Here is a 20,271-nt window from a genome sequence, read left to right on the forward strand (position 1 = left end):
TGCATGCCTAAGTCATGCCTAATTTGTATTCAAACTATGAAATTAGTTATAGTCACCTATTCAAAATCCTCACTAAAAATGCATTTTAAAACATTTTTAACATAGAGGAATCTTTTTTGGTTTATTTGTTGTTCTGGGTTTTTTTTTTTGGTTTTTTTTCCTATGCAAACAATTGTATTAACTTAGATATAAACCAATATATAAATCAATAGATGGTGAGAGTCACTATACCTTACTATACTATATACTTATATACAGTACCTTATACTTACCCTGCAAGAGGGTCCCATTGAAATTCAGGCATTTTTTCAGAAGATATGCACTGGCATGAAAGCATAAGCTTTGTAATTCCCCCAGCACCAGGCAAATCAGCAGTGACCATCATGCTAGAGCCAACTGAGAACCTTGCTAGCTTTCATGCACAAGTCATGTACTGTGCCCAAAACCAGAGTATAAATCTCAGCTTTATAATGGTGTCTACAATTGAAAGAAACTTGAAAAATCCCAGAGAAACAGTACAAATGCAGCTTCTTTGTCTGGACTGTTTCCTTTCTTCCTGAATTCTCTGCTTCAAAGCAACATTGATTACTGACTGCAGTTGGACTGACACCTCCAATGTCATATCTGCTAGTATTTATATTTTGATAGCAGCCACTAACACATAGAATAAATAAGAAAAGAACAGAGAGATGTCTATATAGATGCAGTACATTTTACATTGCATCCTTACACATTTAGATAACTTAATGCACCCTGAAGCATTTCTGACTTTAATGCTGCAGTATTTCATTTTCAATCGGTCACCACAGTGTTCAAAATAATGATTAAAAAAAGGGTATGATTTGAGGGGATATTTCAACATAGTGCTATAAAATCATGAGAGGTGATATAAAAAGCACAAATAGCAGATAAGAGCAGTCATTCAGAAAAATGTAACTGGAAAACCAGACCAGACAAGGTGTTGTTGTATGTACAGAAGATTGAAAATACTTTCTTATGAAACCTTTGGACATTTTGGCATTAAAATATTTTTCTTGCCACATTAGTTTTCCATTTGAAAGCTGACTTTAAATTACAGCGAAACAACAGATACAGTGGACTTACAATTTTGTTTGCCTATGACTCGTATTCTGAATAAAACATGTCCATCTACTGCCTTGCTGTCATTCAGAGCATGGGTTGGTGGCTGGGTGGCAGTGCATATGAAGACAGGGTGCATCATTAAGGGCACAACATGTCAAATGAACAAATGAAATTTGCAAATTCCAAACAAATCTTTACTTCAAAGTTCCTCATTAAAGGAATTCCACAGTTCCTAACTGCTCTGGCTATATACTTCTATGACAACAATACAAACATTCCAGTGAAATAATAAGGTTATATCACTATGATAATGACTCTAAGTTCCTCCTTAAGTACTTGCACATGAAGGTTTACAAGGAGAATTTGACTGTCACCCTGAGCACCATGGGTCTGGAGAGGGGCAGGCAATGCAAGAGCAGCACAGCTGCAATGAGAGCTGGGAAAAGGGACAAAGGGACTGCTGCCCTCCCATACCACGTCTCCAGTGTTTGCTATCAACTTGAATTTCTCCAAGGACTTGTTTCCTTGCTGTAATTGAGCAATCAGCCCTTAAAGTACAATGAGTCATGTATGGCCTCTTTTTATACAGTTCAATAGTGTTAATAACTAGCTGCAAACATCTATTTTCCTATGCAAAAATAGTTCTAATAACTTGAAATTAAGTGCTATGAAACAAAAACCATGTTTTAGACTTAAATATGGATTGTTTTGAGGCTAATGGCTTTTTTAAAGTTGACTCTAAAGTGGAAATAAGTGTGAGATATGAGATTGGCCTGCTTTTATTATACAACCTGTTTTAGCTCCTGTAAGCTTATATGTGCTTAGACTATCTCTACAGAAACCCATAGTGCAAAGCTGTCAATATTAGAGGAGCTTGGCAGCACAGATTTACTGCCCTCATTGCTCTGAGGAACGACAGCCTGATTTAGTTCTGCCTGCAAAGTCTCGTCACGGGGTGAAAAAGGAAGAAAAATAAATCACTCTTAAAATTAGATAGTTCACTAAGATTTTCCAGTATTTTCCTCTCCTAGAAAACATATTATCTTCATATCTTATCAGGCTCCCTTGCCTCCAAGTTATCTCTATGGAGGAGGGAGACTAATGGATTCTGTTGCTTGTGTTGCAGTCAGTCCCTGCTCAAGTTTCTCCTGCCAGCACCCTGCAAAAAGCAAGCAACACAGTTTGGATGAGCAGACTAAAACATTCCTACAGAAGAAAGCTTCACCCCCTCCATTGTTTTGATACAAAACTTCAGGCTGAGCTGAGAGACTGGGCTCCAGCAGGAGTTTGATGAAGCTGAACATGCGAGGCACAGCGATGGTAATGTGCCACAGCCCATGCTCAGAGCGTTAGTCACCCCTAATTCAGAACTGAGAAATGAAGGAAGGAGGCAAACAAAACTACACTGATCTGCTGAACACAAGGCATTGGAACACAAGATGGGAAAGAATTACTCCTGTTGCAATGACAATACTTTTAATTATATATAGTCAATGAAAAGTAAACTATTAGAGAGAGAATAAAATACTTCCAATTAATGGAAGTAATGCAATGTTCAAACTTAAATGAAGTATTTTTCTCTTGAGGGTTCTGCTGCACTATTTTATTTAGTTTAATGTAATTTAAATTATAAACAGAATGGTTTTGTAAGCCCCCAGAGAAATGTACTTTATTTATAATGTATTTCCTTTGAAGTGGTTATGGAAATCATGCTCTTCCTGAAGTCTGTATTTCACATACCACCTACAACTGCAAGCTAGTCAGTCCTCACAAGTTAAATATGATCTGTCTGGTAAAGTGCATTACAAGAAAACTTGAGATTTTTTTTTAAATGCCAGAGGGAATAAAAATTTTTAATTCTGCAAGCTAACAGTCTTTCTTTCAAAAAAAGCTATTGAAAAATCTTTGTTGATAAACGTTATGTATTTCCAGAGGGAAAAGAACTCAGCCATAGTCACTTTATTTGAGTTTTAATGCACATAATGAAAGAATAATTGTTTATACTATACCCTAGAGACAGTTTCGGCTGGAAAAAATTGCATTTTTTTATACTTAAATTTAAACACATAAATATTTCCATCTTTCATTTACATATAAAATCTTTTAAAATTTAATTCTAGTATTAAGAGCAGACACTTTATTTCAGGAGAAAAATTAAAAATGCCTAGTTTGTGTCACCTTTTTTCCTCAAAGTAATTAAAGTTATCTATTTACACAAAAATAAGCAGCCACAAATGAATAAATGGAATCCCAATCTCTATGCTCTCCTCACCATCAATACCTACTGCATTGAGCTGGTTAAATAGAGACAAAGAGGAAATTGTTTCTAGAAAATTCATTTTGGCCATTAACCATCTTTATGAAGCATAATGGTACCTTACCCTCATGGAGGAACCACTAGCTTAACATGCCAGCTCAGATACACAACAGTCTAAGCTGTGATGCTTCTCCTGAAATGATGTCACACCAAGTCACTTCAAAGGGAACAGACAATCAAACACAAGGATTTGGCTGACTCTAACTGCTGCAGCATGATCTCATGACAGGCACAGATTGCATGGGCTTTGAAATGACCCTTCCTTTTGTCCTACTCTTCTGGCTTAACCTACTACCAAAGTAGATAAATAAATAAATAGAGAAACAAATTAAAATGCAAATTGTTCACTAGTCATGGATTAAGAGATTGAATAATTTTTCAATGGGTAACATATAGGAACAAGTATTTCTTTGTAACTACTCTATAAAACAAACATCTGTTGCCTGGTGTTAACTTCTGACTGAGTTGGTAGATTTTATCAATATAACAAAGTTTCAGGTGTTCCTCTTGATGAATGCAACATGTTCAGAACAACTGACAAATTCTTCTCAGTGTTCTGCACACTTGTGGGCAATAAAGAACATAGTTTTTTATTATTTCTTTATAGATATAATCCTTTAAGACGTAGCAGACAGCATAGTGTAAATCCAAAGCAAACCATTAGATTTATTTACATGTATGGCTTTGTTGTCATTAATTTATTATCAAGTAAAGTCCCAAACAACAGATACCAATCCCTGGCTTTTCTGAAAATGGATTATAACCATTAACTCACTTCAACCCTTATTTTTTTGCTCACTGTTTCCACACGGTAACAAGAGTCTAAGTGACAAATATTTCATGTCTGTACAGGAAGAGAGCTGTGGACAGTAACAAAATGTACAGAAGTCAACCATATGAATTTAGATACTATCTTAATTACTTCTCTTTCAGACTAAAACTGAAAACAGTTCCAGTTTCTTTCAGGTATCCTGAAATTTGGCATCAATTATAAATTCTGCAACAGAACAGTTGTGCCACTGACACCTACAAAAATGACATTCTCCCATTCTCTTCAGGCTCAATAGCCTCTCCAGCATCTCCAGATGTCTTTTGGGATTGCTTCCCTACCCATCAGTTACAGCAAGGAAAGACTTTGGATACTCAAAACAGAAAATATTAATCTCTTTTCCATTCTGGAGATAGCAAGTAATTTATGAATTATGATAAGTTATATTTAATTTTATCCACCAAACCAGAAAAATATGTTTTCAGTATATTAATAGAAATACTGCCATCCTAGGAAAATAAAAGTAAGAATCCCAAACCGTAACCTTTCACTTTCTGCAAAACATCTGAAAAACATCTAATTAAAGCTTGAATATGGTCAGCACAACATGAAAGGCAGCTGTATATGTAAAAGCATACAATATACCTTGTCATAATTTCAGGATAAAAAAGCAGGGATACACATTGTTACAGGATTCACCTGAGGCAACTGTTGTTAAAACTGAAGCAAAAAAAAATTCAGCCAGCATACTCTGAAAATGTTTCACTGAGACGACTTGCTTAGAAAGCTTCTCCAGACAGAACTCAGTGACTGAAATCTCAAGACACTCCAGAAACAGTCACAATAAACTTGCAGTGTCACAGTTCCAAAAGTGAATGTGATGAGAGCTGTTTGTTATGTGCAGAGACTGTGACAGCATGGGTAAATACAGGCCATATAAACAACTGCTACACACCCAAGTTTACAGCCAATTTCCATAGAATTAGAAATGCTAACCAAGGTAGAGCTTTTACAGTGTAAGGAATGCAAAAGAAATGCCGATTATAATGTAGACATAAACTCTGCAGCTTACCAATTCATGTGAATTATTTTAAGTGCCACTGCAACTAAGACATAAAACACCTTAGCATACAAGGGAGAAAGCAGTCAAGAGGCAATAAATGCTGGCAATTTAATCAGAACAATTTAGTCCTTTGCCTAGGTCTGCTAGCTCAGAGGGAGGTGAGACTCAATGCAGCTAGCATATCAAAAAGGAAAAATACACTTTTCAGGAAATCGAGTATAAATCGCTGGATTCATTGCACTTCTAGAAGAAAACTGAACTATTCTGCAGGAAATCCTGCTGATAGAATATTGGCTACATTTTATACTTTGTCTGAAACTCACAGAAAACTTGAAAATTTGTGCAGAAGCTCAAATAGAAAACTTGAAGATTTGTGCAGAAGCTCAAAATGATCAACAGAAATAACTTGAAGGCATCCTTCTTCTGATTATTAATACCATGATATTCCTTTTTAGACAAGCATAGAGGCTCATGCAGGCAAACCTGTTCAGCCTAGCTTTTACCTGGCTAGCTCTTATTCTGCTACCTGTGTGGCTGTAATAACAAGAACCTCAAGATTTACCAGCTGCTTCACAACTCATTCAATTTCTCTGCTGGGTTTTGTGCCTAAGCTGAAATTTTCACCACTGCAGCTGCTACTAAAGTTAACTCAGGTACGCCTACAGGAATGATGGGCATCACCTGCTGCCAGCACCTGTAAGGTGCTTAAAACAGAAGTGGCCAGAAGACCAAACACATTGTGACATTTGACACTCTACCTTTGTGTTTCTATTAACAATAAAGCTCATCAAAAAGTTGTGGGGTCTTGATGATACTGTAGTCCATAAATTCCAAAAGACGCCACAAATGAGCACTGTTGCCAAAAAACAGATGTTTCCCAGTATGCTGAATACTTTTACAGATACAGTATAGATATAAATAGGGTTTTTTTAATTTTACCTACATGGTCCAGTGAGGATCATCAGAGCAGCTAGCTGGATCAGACACTGTAATTCTGTGAACTCCTCTTTTGGAAACAAAACTGGTACTGTGTCAGCATGTAGGCTGTGAACAAAGCAAATGATGGAACAATTATTAAAATAGATTATAGAAACATGGGGAAAAGCACAGACATATAAGCCAAAAAGCCTAATTTGGAGCAAGATAAGACAAAAGCTTTTAATAATCTTGATTGCCAAATAATACTGTGTTTCTTTTGTCAGTTTGTTTTTGGTTTTTTTTCCTGTCTGAGAGACCTAGTTGGAGATAGAACAACTCAAGCACACATTTATCACACAGAGGTCTGGAGCAGTGGTGGTAACATGGTACTGACAAGCCTTTGGGCTGCTCACACCTCTCTCCAAAGGGCATGACCACAGTATTCACAGATGGGTTTTTTTTTGGTTTTTTTTTTTTTTTAAACCTGGTGACCAAACTGGAGTGAAGGGAACAGTTTCTCCAATACAGTACAATCAATCATAGAATCATAAAATACGAGGCTGAACCTTTCCTGGCAAAAGCACAATCTTGACAGATAACTCAGCAAACTGTCCAGCTGCATCTTGAAAGATCAGTGCTGGGGGATCCAACACTTTCCTGGACAGATTACTATTTTAAGGCTGCAGCTGCATCAGCAAGCAAACTTGTGTAGCTTGTATGTGAAAATGGGCATCTCCAAGAAGAATGACTAGCTCATTCAGACCAAGGAGCAGGTGACCCCAAAGGCAGAATTAAGAACTGGAATCTCCTTTTCTTCCCCAAATGATGCAGCCTTTCAAGCTAACCACTTTCGAAAGTTGGTCTAGAATATAATTTTTCATGTAAAAACTGTAACAGAGGAAGCAAAAATATTAATAATTAAAACCTAAACAAAACACTTTCCTCCACAGAAGTTGTAAATGTCTGAATTTACAGTGTAGGAGAAAGATTAATGACTGACTACTATGCTCCATTTCATTACATGTAATTAGGGCCAAGAAGAACCACGTGCCATTATTATTCCATTTATTGAATGCCATTGCAGCATAAGGCTTCCAGACCCCTTTGAATAACTTAAACACAGAAGAGTGAATCTAATCAAGATATTTCTTGATGTTTCTTGATGTTTCTTCAAGATGTCTCAGTCTTTACCAGAATGCCAAGGGATTTTATTAGCAAGTGTTATGAATAGCAGGCAACAGACCAGAGAGGAATATATTCATTATGCCGCATATTTCTCAGAAAAAAAACCCCAAAACACCACCAAAACCCAACAGCAACAATAAGGGTGAGGTTACTAACAAAGCTGGGATTGTTTTCCAGTTAATTTTCAGAAGGGAAGATAATACACACTTACTACCCATGTGCATTGCTGCCTGCCAGCCCAGCACTTGTAACACAACTCTGATATGTCCTTAGCCATGAAGATCTCCCCCTGATCTGGTAAAACCATTTCTGGAAGAAAGCTGTTCCCCCACTAACCCTGCACTGTTAAGGAAGTGCCAAGAGTCAGAGAGGAAGCCAATCTGAACAATCCTTTAAACCAAATGAGCACAAGAGAGACTGTATTTGAATGAATGAAGGGAAACGAAACAAATCAGATGAAACATGGCCAGAATTTGTATAATTTGACTTACAAGGAGTGCAAAGCAGTTCTCAGCTGGACATGCTAGTGCAGCAACCCTTTCAAAAGAGCAGGCTTTGAGATGGATCCTCTCAGCCTCTGTGTTTAGATCAGAGACTATTACTCCAAACTCACTTGCTAGAACATTTATTTTCCAAGGCATTTCTTGGCCAGCCATTACACCACTATAATGCTCTGCTCCCACCATTGCTCCCAGACTGACAGTGCACAGGAAGCACAACACAAGGAAGAAGAGCCTGTACTGAGGGTCAGGAGGCAAAACTCAGAGAGGCAAAGAGCAGCCAGACAGATCAAATGATCAAATGCATCATTAACCCCCTTCCCACCTGAAAGGGTTTTCACTCTGGAATGATCTCATGGAGCCTTTGGCACTAGAGCTTGATCTTTTGGCTCAGGAAGGACTGTTAGAGACTTCTCAAGACACAGCTCTGATTTTAGCACTTCATTCCAGCAATGCAGCAGTGAATCTACACACACACTTGTAATTCACTCACATAGTAAAACTACAATTTGCACAGCACATACCAATTTTTATTTAACTGAGGTCCCTAGAGGTCATTAGTGGAATGCTTACATAGTGTTGGCAATATGAAACAATGTGAATTACTCTTAAAAAAAACTTGAACGTTTAAAAATTAATTTATCCATTTATTTAATTCAGAAAGTATAAAAGTTGAAAAAGATTTCTCATTTACACTATCAATGCAGAAAAATAATTTTAGAAACTGCTACATGATCAAAATCAGTTTTAAATAATTTTTAAGACTGCAAAACAATTTAAAAGACAAGGCTTTTTTATTGCTAGCTGAGCCTCCTTTTAGTTGACAAAATTAGGTGTCTGGCAATTAAACTTTAAATTTTAATAATTTCCCTCTTATCAAGTTATTATGCTTTAGGTTAGCAAAAAACTAATTTATTATGGAAATAGCTTTTCAAGCTATCCTCAATTAAAAAAAAAAAAATCTTCTCAATAATTTTCTACTACATGTTAGGTTTATGCCATTACTGCCAAGAAGCCAGTTTTACATGCCTAATAATGCAGGTTGTGACTCAGAGCTTTGGAATTCATTGCCTTAATTTACAACAAACTAAGTCTCCTCAACTAAGCTTGTGCTGTTTGTATATTCAGCTCCAAAGCTGATACACTCTACTCTTTATGAACAGTGACCAAGGCCAGTTGACAATCCAGGTTGTGCTGAACATCAAGCTCCAGCTGAGCAGCCCTGTCAACAAACCCCCCAAAGCCCCATTCCAGCTGCCAGCATGAACCCTGGACCTCTTTAATCCATCATCTGTCACCTCTAACCTCATTTACCATGTCTGTGCTAGAAAATTTAATTTGAGGGGTGCTTCTAGGCATTGGCACCCAAATTCTGCCATAAAACTGAAACTGGTCCTAGCAGGATTTTAGCTTAGGTTTGGTCTGGGACACAGCACAGCAAAGGAATTTCAGTAATGCTCTGCACACATGGACACACTATGAAGAGGAGAGGACTGAAATTTGTGGCACCACAAATAAAATTTAAAAAAGAAAAGAAAAAAAGAAAAAAGAAAAAAAAGAAAAAAGCTGCAGTCAGGGCAGGCAGGCACTCAGTGTTCCAGGTACAGAACTGAAAATCACATTTTGTAGAATTTATTTGCTATATTCATGAGAATTCCTACTTAAATCAAAAAGAGGCCCTGTGTGCTGCCCTTAGCTTTTTATTTATCTTTGATAAAACCTCACTTGAGACTAGAATGTCATAAATGAATGACTAGAATGTCTAAGTAAAGTATTTTTGTGGAAAGCAAAACTATGGATACAGTAATTTCGACCCTGTTTACTTGAGAAGACAAATTTGCATGCATTGACTCTGCACTGAGAAAATTAGTTCCCATGTTTCACAAAGTAGGTTCCTCTCTATGAAAAATAAAATTCTCAGACTGGTAAAACTTTATACATAATTAGGCAAGCATTTGACTTTGTATCAAGAGAGATAAATGTGATCTCATGCGTTGGGATCTTTTGAATGAATTATGTTCAATTTTTGCCTTGCTGTGATGACAAAAAAAGTCTCAAAAACTTGACTTAGTTATGTATTTTTTTTTTTTGCAGAAATAACCTAATAAAAATCAACACTTTTTCACATAACATTTTTCAACCTCAAAAATGCCTATAGAGGTACCTAAATAGATAAAAAACCATTTTGATAGTTGAATGAATATGAATAATAATTAATATGATCTTGATATTAAAAAAAACAGTCGGGAAAAGGGAAGTTTCTATTTTCCATGGACTTTAAAGAGCAGAAAATAATTTGATTCTTTAGCTTCAGACATAAAAAAGTCTGCAAGCTGGAAGAAGCATCTCTGTCTTGTACTTTTTTCAGTGAATCTCATTAGAAAGAAGTTAGGAACTTTCTGGACCAAGACTATATCAAAGATGGATGGTAAAAGATTGCAACTGCAATATTTGTGCACTTGAAAAGTGCCCCTCACTGATACAACAGAAAAATGCGCAATGTGTAGATCAAAACAGAATTTCTTTGCTGGGACAAATTCAGTATCACACAAATTCATCCAACTTGCTCTACTTTAATTTATTCAGGATGGCTAAAAACAATCATTTTATGCTCCTTTCATTCAGTTTAATGGAGATAAAAGCTAATGATTAACATCCTGATTTAGGACCATGCTCTCAGTGAACTCATGTCAATTCACAGTACTGTCTCAGCCAGCTCTCAGCTTCTGAAGAACTAGAAGCCTTTATTTTAGTTTGAAGTTCTGAGGAGTACAGTAAAAAAAATCCAAATATTTCAGGTATGATTCTAGTTTGGCAGTCTCATAGCTCAAAAATTGATCAATCTAGACATATCACTTTTTTTTACTCTAGAATAGTGACTTCAGTGTTTTATTGACAAAGCTGAGTGCTTATTACAGAAATACTCAGGATGGCCCAGGGTAAAGTTGTTCAGCTTAGTTCAGTTCACACACAAAGCATCTCAGAAGTGCACTACAGTGTCTGAATAATCAGTAGAACAAGCAGCTAGGAAAAAGGGAAACATCAGGAAAAAAACCACTAGAATACTTCAATCTAATTGCTCTGTTACTTATGTTTTCTATGTATCTGGCATATAACCCTGAAAGCTTTTTAAAATTTGTGAAGTGATTAGACTCTCTCTTAGATTGTTGCTTCTTCAGGTGTCTACTGATACCTGATTACTAGTGTCTCTGACAAGGATTATTATTTTACACACTGAAATCCTCTAAATGTCATGTATAATTTTATATGGCACTAAGAGATAATAATGGTTAAACAGACCAACACAGGAAGCTCACTACTTAGTATACAGTTATCTGCATTAATAATTTAGGGTGGTTCTACTTAACTTTAGATATCTTTGCAGTTACAAGCATCTTCCCCTGAGCAGTACAGGCTGCACAATCAATACAAGAACAGCTACCACACCAAAAACAATTCAACAGAACTGATGTGTTTTAGTTGTTGGCCCTAGGATGAGATGAAGTAAGCTTTAGGAAGTTCTCATGTTCATTATCCATTATGCAGCACATATAAATCTGTTTTGATGAATCCCTTCCTGATTTTTTATTTCTCATATTGGTATCCTTAATTGTTTTTACCAATCCCTTCCATCCACTGTTTAGTTTATAAATATTCTGATCCATCCAGCTACTTAGAGTGAGATTAGGCTCCACTGTATGCATGGAAAAAAAACAAAACACACCCCTTCTTGAGGAAGACAGCCTTATCTGAAAAAGATGTCCCAAACAAACATACTGCTACATTTCTTTCAATTTTATTTTAACTGTTACTCAAAAATTTCAAGATATTCATGACTCCCATATTCATAGCCTTTTCTCCACTCATCTCTTCAACTAATAAACCCCCCTGAGGTGGCTTTTACAGTAACTGATTAGTCTAAACACAAAGGAAAAAAAGTTTCACAAAACAGTAGACTTTTCAACATTTGAGGAAATATTTGGGTGTGACTCATGTACACAAGATATGCGTGGTGTGTCAAATCTGAGAAAGTGGGAAAGCACAAGTAAAATTTTGAATTATCATGAGGCAGCTGAATGCACAGTGAATAATATGCTGCTTTATCAGCTGGAAGCAGATGGGCTTTCCTGAAAAGGGATTGTGAGCCTGCTAATGGAAATGTGCAGCCTGTTCACTGGAATACCCAGGTAGGAAATGTCCCATAATTTGGCCCTTCCTAACTACGCCTGCCAGGCAGCACTGGAAAATCCAAGTAATCATGTATTGCTTTCTAAACTCCATTTTGTATCAAGGACACACAAAACTACCCAACAAACATCTTAATGAAATATCTGATGAGAAATTATGGGATTAATGATGTTTATAAGCAAAAAGAAACAGTCCTGACCCACTATAGGAGAATATTGTAAGCAACTTTTGGGACTGTAACATGCCTTTGCTCATGTCTGAAAATATGTTAAAGTCTTAAGAGCACTTGGAGAATGGCTCTCTGTGCAGCTGAAGCTAAAGATCTGTTATCAATTTTGTATTGAATTAGTATACAGAACTTCAGTATTGGAAAAAGCAGCTAAATAATTTCTTTTCAATATCTTGAAATTTTTTTTTGTTTGTTTGTTTATTTTTTTATACAAAATAAAATGCTAAATGGCTTTTGCCTGGTGGGGAGAAGGGATGAGGAAATAAAAAAAAAAGAAACAAATGATATGTGGAAAGATAAAAATCCTCTCACGAGGCCACGAAGCTCCTGTGTCATGACATCTTCTGTTGTTAAATACAGAACTTATACAACAAATCAGATCCCCAAAATTACAAAGTATACTGTATCATCCCAGTGCTTTACTAAAACTAGACAGCCCAGGGAATATAAGCCAGTGGCTTTGCCATCAGAGTTTTACTCTTCTGCTCAGATAATACAGGTTTAGCTTTGCTCAGGATTTATTTAATTCTGAGTATTAGGAAAAGCTTGGAACTGATTACTACCAAGGGCAATAGTAATCAACATCTGTTGCTGATATACATTTACTCAGATGAGTTAATATGAGTAAAACAGTGTAAATGACCCCAAAGTACATAAACTCAGTGGTACAGGAGATTAGGGATATAATGGGATATATCTGTGAAAGCAGCAGAATGACCTGTACCCTAACCAGGACAGAGGATCAGAGCAGACCAGGTCTGTGTGCTGTTTATAGGCTTTGACTTCAGGGGCAGTATCATAAGAGCAGGCACTTGTGGCTGGGTGACTATAATCACTCCTGCCATGCAGCACTGCTCTGCTCTCCTGTGATTCCTCAGGTCATTATAGTAATAATGCAAGTGCTGTCACCTAGACAAAATGTAAAAGCACACTTTTCTCTTGAGAACTGATGGAAACCCCAGCCACATTTTCTAGCTGGAATTAACATGGGCTTTGCCTGTGCATGTTTTCTTCTGCATTTCAATTCAATCAAAGAGAAAGTGTTGCTTCTATATTCACAAAAGTGATATTCCCTAAAGCAAAATGATTCTGTTTTTTTCTGTATATACAGTTTTCAGAGTGTTGCTTTGGAAAGCAAAGAAAATGATGGGCTTTTCCTGATAGATGATATGACTGGAGGTGACTTTGTTTTTTAAATATTTCAGAAAAATTAGATGCCTTAGAAACTGGGGAGAGGATTCATATCTGTCTTCTTTCTGTTACAGGCTGAAGTATGGAAGTGGAAAACCCTTTTCATCTTCAAGGAAAGCTTAAGCATACCAGACTAATCCCAAAGTTATCTGAACCAATGCTACCTATTAGCAATACTAAAATTTTAAGGTATGTAGCTAGATTCAGGAAAAACTAAACTAATCTAAACCATCTTTACCAAATCTAAAGGTAAGATGAAAAGTAGTCTGGTTAGGGACTGCTGTGTTTGGCTTTATTACTACCTTTCCCTGGACTATGAGAAGCAGTGTTTTTCCCAAAAAAAATGCCATCTTTTCCACTTCTACAGGCACTTATGCTATTGGAAATAACCTTAATTTCTTATACTCTCTTTCAGAAGTATCCTGTAATTGTGGCTTTTGATTTTTAAAGTACATATTCAGTGGCCACCAGGCACATACCAGTAAAATATTTTATGAACCTTCTGATCTGGAAATTTACTGATAATTGCAACCTTGGGGAACAATCCCTAAAACCACAGGTACTTCCATTCCTATGGTACACAATCACATTAGCTTTATGTTTTTGCTGAAGAAATGCAATTCAAGACTTAATAACAATATTAAATTGCGTAATTAATTTAGAGGAATTAAAGAACACCAGGATGTATTGAGACAATTAAGACCTTTAGCAAGATTATTTTATGATATTTTCTGCCTCTGGAAGGCAACATAATACTAGTACAACATCAGCTGAAGCAAAAGCTCTCACTGGGATAAAATTTTAAATTACTTAATAAAGACTTTAACAGACAAAATTCTGCGATCAGCTTCATGGAGTTCATAAGTCAAGAAAGGTCCTGATTTACTACAAGCTAACAATGCAATTATAGAAATTATGCATCTTGCTGACATTACGGAAAATGAGACAGAAAGATCAGCTATTTTTCTAAATGTAGAAAAAGGAATGTCAAAGAGAGAGTGAAAACCCTCAAGGTTGAGCTCAGTCTTACATTAATATAACAAAATACCCATGCAGGATAACCAACAGAAGTCATTATGCCTTTTGTTTTCTTGGCCAAAAATGTGTCAGTATAGGTAACTTTTGAATTAACTGCATTCAGGAGGAATAATACCACTCCAATAATACAACATTTATAACTGCATCAATTCTAAAAAGTACTCAATTTTTTTTCCACCCAAAATATCCCTATGGTTTAACAGAGATTTAAGAAATATCCTGAATAGGGCTGTTGATACCATGTAACTTAACTATTTATTTTATTCTGATATGAACCATTCTTTGCAGGAGCTTTTCCCCAGGATAACAAGAAAAAGCCCACTGGTTAATTTAGATTAAACATGAAATACCTAAACAGGTAACTTTAGGCAAGTTGGATTCCACCCAAAACTAAGCCAAGGATAAAAATCTATCCCTTTCCCTCTTATAAAGCAGTGGCACACTCAAGGTCTGAAGACTTTTTAAGCCAGACAATATCACCCTCATCCCTGCCATCTGAAAATGGTGTGAAATTCACTGATTGCTAAACTAAATTTCTAAATTGCCAGAGTAACTAATCTTGTTCATCAATTCCTGTATTTCTGCCTGATTTGTTTTGCCGCTGTTTAATTAGCAGCATTCATGAACAGAAGCCTAAGCATTAAGAATGTGCAAGGAGGAAATGAGTCTGATGTATATAACTGTGTAACAGGTAATGTTAGCTAGAGAGAAAATCATAACACCACCAACCTTTGTTAACATATGTCAATGGAGAAATCAGTTGGATTCAGGATTCAGAGCTAAACCCTGTTTTTTGACAAGAACTCTACCAAAGACAGCATGTTCTTGGACTGGGCTCTGAAGAAGGGAGGAGAGCCAGGTGTTAACCCTGTGTGTCTGCTCTAAATATAATATATCCCTTAACCACCCTTATCCACAGGAAAGGGACTGTCCTTGCATTGATTATTCTGCATAGATTATTCTGAAGCTACAGTGTCACACTTTAGGCACCATTCATCCTGCCTTTCTTCCAGTACAGGTTCTTTAATCTGCAGATATCTTCCAATCTTTCTCTGTAAACCTTGGTAAAGCATAGATAGCTTCAGCCTGCATTAAGGCAGTACTTCATGCCCTCCTAATATATTTGTTACAGACAAAAACAGCAGCTCAGTAGCTGCTGTTAGTCTGAATATATATATATATGTAGATATATATATATAATTTTCTTTTTCTTTTTGGTTAAAGAAGAAAAAAAATTCTGTATATCCTTTTTTACAGTCCAGGAACAAGGTCATAATCTTGTTGTACATTAGGTCAGTGAAAGACTTCCTGTATCAACACCCATGAAGAAAAACCAATGTAAAAAGAGAAGCAAGCATTCCTAATTGCTCAATATTGGTACTATTCTGGAAGACTGGCAAAGCAGTGCTGAAAACTCTTTCTGGTGTCATTTATTCCTTTAAATGGTGCAGTTTCCTTATGGGGAGCTGATTTAATGGCAATATCAGTTCAAATCATACGGAGGTTCTTTAACAGCCAGTAATTTTCAAGGACAGCATTTGGACCTTGCAGCAAATAAACTAATTCCATCTACAAAACTTTCTTTCCCTACTATATTACTTCAAGCAAGTCAACTTTTCAAGGTTCTGCTATTTGTATAAAAATAGCTCTTTCTCAGCCTGGCAAACAAAAGGAACAACTGACAACATTTTAATAAGACTGTAAATTCAAAAACCAATATGAAATTATAAAAAGTGTGTTGATGCCTCAAGCACTGTCATATATGCATTAGATGTAAAAATGTCATTTATTTAAAAGCCTACCACTCTGAAAAAGAAGAAAGAAGTGTAAGGAAACCCATGATGGGTAATAGTAAGGGTCCAGCAATGCAAGTTCCCAGCTGAGGCTTATAAACTTTCAACCAGGTGGAATCATCTTATTTCAGGCAGAGACAGAGTAGCTGTTGGTGGCTTGCTTGCAAATACAACGGAGGTGAACTTCAAAGCAAAGTTTGTTGAGACAGAGATTTGTGCTCATGCAGAGAACAGAATTTTATAGTGGACGTGACTTTGACAACAGCTTTAATTTAAAAGAAGCCTATCTTTTTTAGAGTGGTCCAGCATTCAAATGACTTAGTAAACTCACTATACTCTCTCCAGCAAATCGATGTGCAACAAATCTGTGCCTATTTAGACACAACATTTTCCCTAGGATTTTATACTTCAGTGAAGAAGTATGCACCTTGTTTAGGGGAAGAGGGAAAACTCCACTCAGCAGGTATCTTCCACAGCTTGTTTCTGGTTGTCTAAACAGTGCAACAGTACTTACCAAATGATAGAGCAGATTTGCTGGGCTTTACTTTAGTTTTCTTCTCACAAGTCTGGGATTATTAAAAACCCCATAACCCGCATTAGATCACAGAAAAAAAAAACCTCACCATCAACCTAGTCTGCTGCTCTGAAGTGGTTGGTTGTTGGCCATATCCTCACCTCGTAGTAATCCCAGTTACTAAACTGCTGCAACCCAGATTCTCTACTCAAGGCAAAGTTCACCTCAAAAGGAAGTCACAAGCAAAGGAGTCTCTCTTTTCCACTTCTGAATGCACTGTGGTCAAGATGAAGAATTAAAGTCACAGTTTCTTAAAAGATTATTTTGATGAAATTCATGCTTATTCACTCCTAGACGCAAAAGTTTTTAGTGAAAGATAAAAAGTCCAAACAATTCACCCAAAACCCAACCAAATACTGCAGAAGCAGAAATGTTAGGTGATTTGTATTATAGTGTTGAAAGGAATTTTCAGATTTTGTCACAATTTTTCTGCTGCACTGAGCACCCTGCAAGCCTTATTGCCAACCTGTTTGCAGGGCACAGAAATTCTGCCGGGCTCCTCACAGAGAATCGTGTCACAAGCCAGGATTAGCTCCAGAGTGAACAGAGGAACCACACGTGTGCTTCACAGAGAAATCTCCAGCTACACTTTTCTTTATTTCCCTTTCTTTGCCTTTCTTCAGTACAGGACCATTTTCCCCTAGCTTACAATGCATGATCTACACACTCTTCAATCCAACTCCATCTCTTGGTTTAATAAAATAGTTTGCTGAATTCTCCTAAAAGAACTGGGAAGATGGTAAGACTGCTACATGTTTTGCAGTGGCATATTCCAGAACAGTGCCCTGCAAGTCATATCTGAAAACATGTTGAACTGTAACTCATTCACCACAAGGAAATTAAATTTTTCTTCTGTCAGGGAACCACTAAAGTTTCTTATGTCCAAATTAATTGTATCTACTAATTTTAATTTTCCAGACACAGGATGAGAAGATCATCTTCTTGGGAATTTTGTATCTATAAAGATACAAGTGAAAAATCAAGAAACTCCTTCAAGCAAATATATAATACCAAGACTAAAATATAGATACAAACAAATGAATAAATCAAAACAAAACAAAAAAAAAAGAAAGTAATTAAATTTAATTTCTACATAATATCTCAGCTGATTCTGAGGACTGTTTTATCTATTTGACTAGAGAAATATCAATTTTTATCCAATATTAAGAGTCTAAATGATGAAAAACTTTGTTAATAAACAGAAGTTCTACTTGTTGAGAAGTGACAAAAATAGCAAATTCCTGCCTCGGGTTTACACATCTTTAAATGCCAACATTATAGCAAGAAAAGGAAAAGGGACCATTAGAAAATGGTCTCACTCTTCCTAATGTATTCTAGGATTTCATTTTTTTCACTTGCAGCAATAAAACACAAGTTCCTCTTTACAAGAAGGCATTCTAACATCATTGTACTGTTGCTGTTTGGAAGATTAAAATATTTTTTATTGCTAAAGGAATTCAAAGAATCCAGTCATATGCAGTCTTTTCAATTAAGGTTATATCTTCAAATAGAGCTCAAGCAGATATAAAAGTATTCCAATTTGATATGCTCACTGCAAGTGAAATTATTTCTTCGAGCTTTCCAGTTTTTAGCTATAATTAGGTTTGATTTTTGCAGAAAAATGTTGAAAAAAAATGAAAATAATCTTAGAAAACAGTTGTTCAACAGAGATATGGTTTGGGGTGTTTCCCTACATTTTTTCAATTTTTTTGTTTTAAATGCGGTACCTAAATTTCTTAAAGTTTTACCTTTTTTTTTTTTTTTTTCCTGTCAAATACTTATCAAAACAACAATCTTGATTATCTAATACAACCATCAATGACAAAAAACAGAAAGCTATTATTTACAAGTCCTGTTATGGTTGGTCACGAACAATTTAATTGTATTGACAAAAAGAGATGCTTTCTATCTTTAGATTTCCTGTTACCAAAGGTAACACAACAGCACCTGACACTGGTTCAGTTGGTTAGAGACTGGTGTTAATAACAAAAAGGTTTTGGTTTCAATTCCCATATGGACCATTCACTTAAAAACTGCACTTGATAATCCTTTTGGGTTCCTTGAACACAAAATATTCTGTGACCTGTGGTTTAATACTAGGCTGGCACATGTGTTGCAATGCTGAAATTTGAAGCTGAATCTCCATGCCAAAAAACAACAATAACAAAAAAAACCCAAAACCAAAAACAAACAAACAAAAAAAAACCCAAACAAAAGAAGTAGTTGAGTTGTACTTACAGGTAAACATCCTCACTCAGTGAAATCCCACTAGCTATAACACCCCTACTCATGTAATTGTAATACAGAACTACAGCCCAAGAATGCATACCAAAAAAAGAAAAATTAACATACAGACAAAACTCACATATAAAACAAATACTAATTTCCAACTTAGACTAAAAGTGTCTAAGCCTTCTCTTCCTTTGCCTCTATTTTGAGCCTTGTTATTCCAATAATTTGTGAAATTATTTGCTACAACTCATGGGTTTGAGGTTTTCACACGCTGATGTGAAAGCCAGCAGCCATCGCAACAGCGACCTAACTCTCCTCATGCCTTGTGGATGTGCAGCATATTCAATTTACACAGAACATTTGCAGCTCCCAGCTGTACAACAGTCTGCATCTTTGGGCTCTCTGGCAATAGATAACATGCAGATCATTTCACTTCCAAAGGGCACTTGGAGAGAGCACATTTAAAAGGCCAAGAAGTCACTTGGTTGTGAGAAGAGCTCAGAAGTTCTTCCAGCACGTCAAGCCCAGCTGCCTAAGGAGCCCATCAAGAGCCAGATGTCAGAAAATATCTTTCAAGAACTTGCCACTTGCATCCTGTGATTGCCATCCAAGAAGGAAAAAATGGTGGATGAACCATCTCATGGGACAGGATGGCTGGCAATCCCTGCGGAATTGTATCCTGATCAAAAGATTTACAAGACTGAAATAAGAGATTAAATTTAATGGATAACTAACGATGGACAGCATATTTGCACCTAAACCCAAGCATATATTAGCAATTAAAATACATACTTGTTTTGCTTGGTTTTTTTGCTTGTTTTTTTTAAATCTTGCCAATTAGTTACATATTTTTGCAATAACATAAACCTAACCTGCTTATTACCACAGCTAAATTCTGGGACATTGTGAATACCTGAAATGGTAAATGTAATGGGAGAGACTTTTTTTTTTCTTTGCATTAGTTTTGTGTTTGAGCATACAAAATTAGAAGGGTTTTTCTCTTTCATGTGAGCCTGGGGACCTATACTGTGAACAAGATCAGTATAGGGTTTAGAAGCAGGGAATAAACAAGTAGTGAAATAGACAGATTAACAACATATTTTGAAAGTTCTAGAAAATGTTTGTTCAACTATCAGAAATAACACCTATAAATGTGTAGATAAATTTAAAAAGACAGTTCTTAAACTATAC

At 36.2% G+C, this 20,271-nt stretch overlaps 1 protein-coding gene across 5 annotated transcripts in view; it reads right to left on the reverse strand.

The window, feature by feature from the left end:
• The window catches only part of CHRM3 (cholinergic receptor muscarinic 3), a 251,418-nt gene that overhangs the window by 111,217 nt on the left and 119,930 nt on the right, over positions 1–20,271 (reverse strand). For 2 of the 5 annotated variants that reach the window (XM_079297860.1, XM_079297859.1), the window contains one exon: positions 6,172–6,276. In XM_079297860.1, the coding sequence (XP_079153986.1) occupies positions 6,172–6,276 (105 nt within the window). Of the gene's footprint in view, positions 1–6,171; positions 6,277–20,271 lie in introns of those variants that run through there. The other 3 variants (XM_079297861.1, XM_079297862.1, XM_079297863.1) reach the window with 2 other exon arrangements.

This window comes from Erithacus rubecula (genome assembly GCF_903797595.1).
Source record: "Erithacus rubecula genome assembly, chromosome: 2".
Lineage (NCBI taxonomy): Eukaryota > Metazoa > Chordata > Aves > Passeriformes > Muscicapidae > Erithacus > Erithacus rubecula.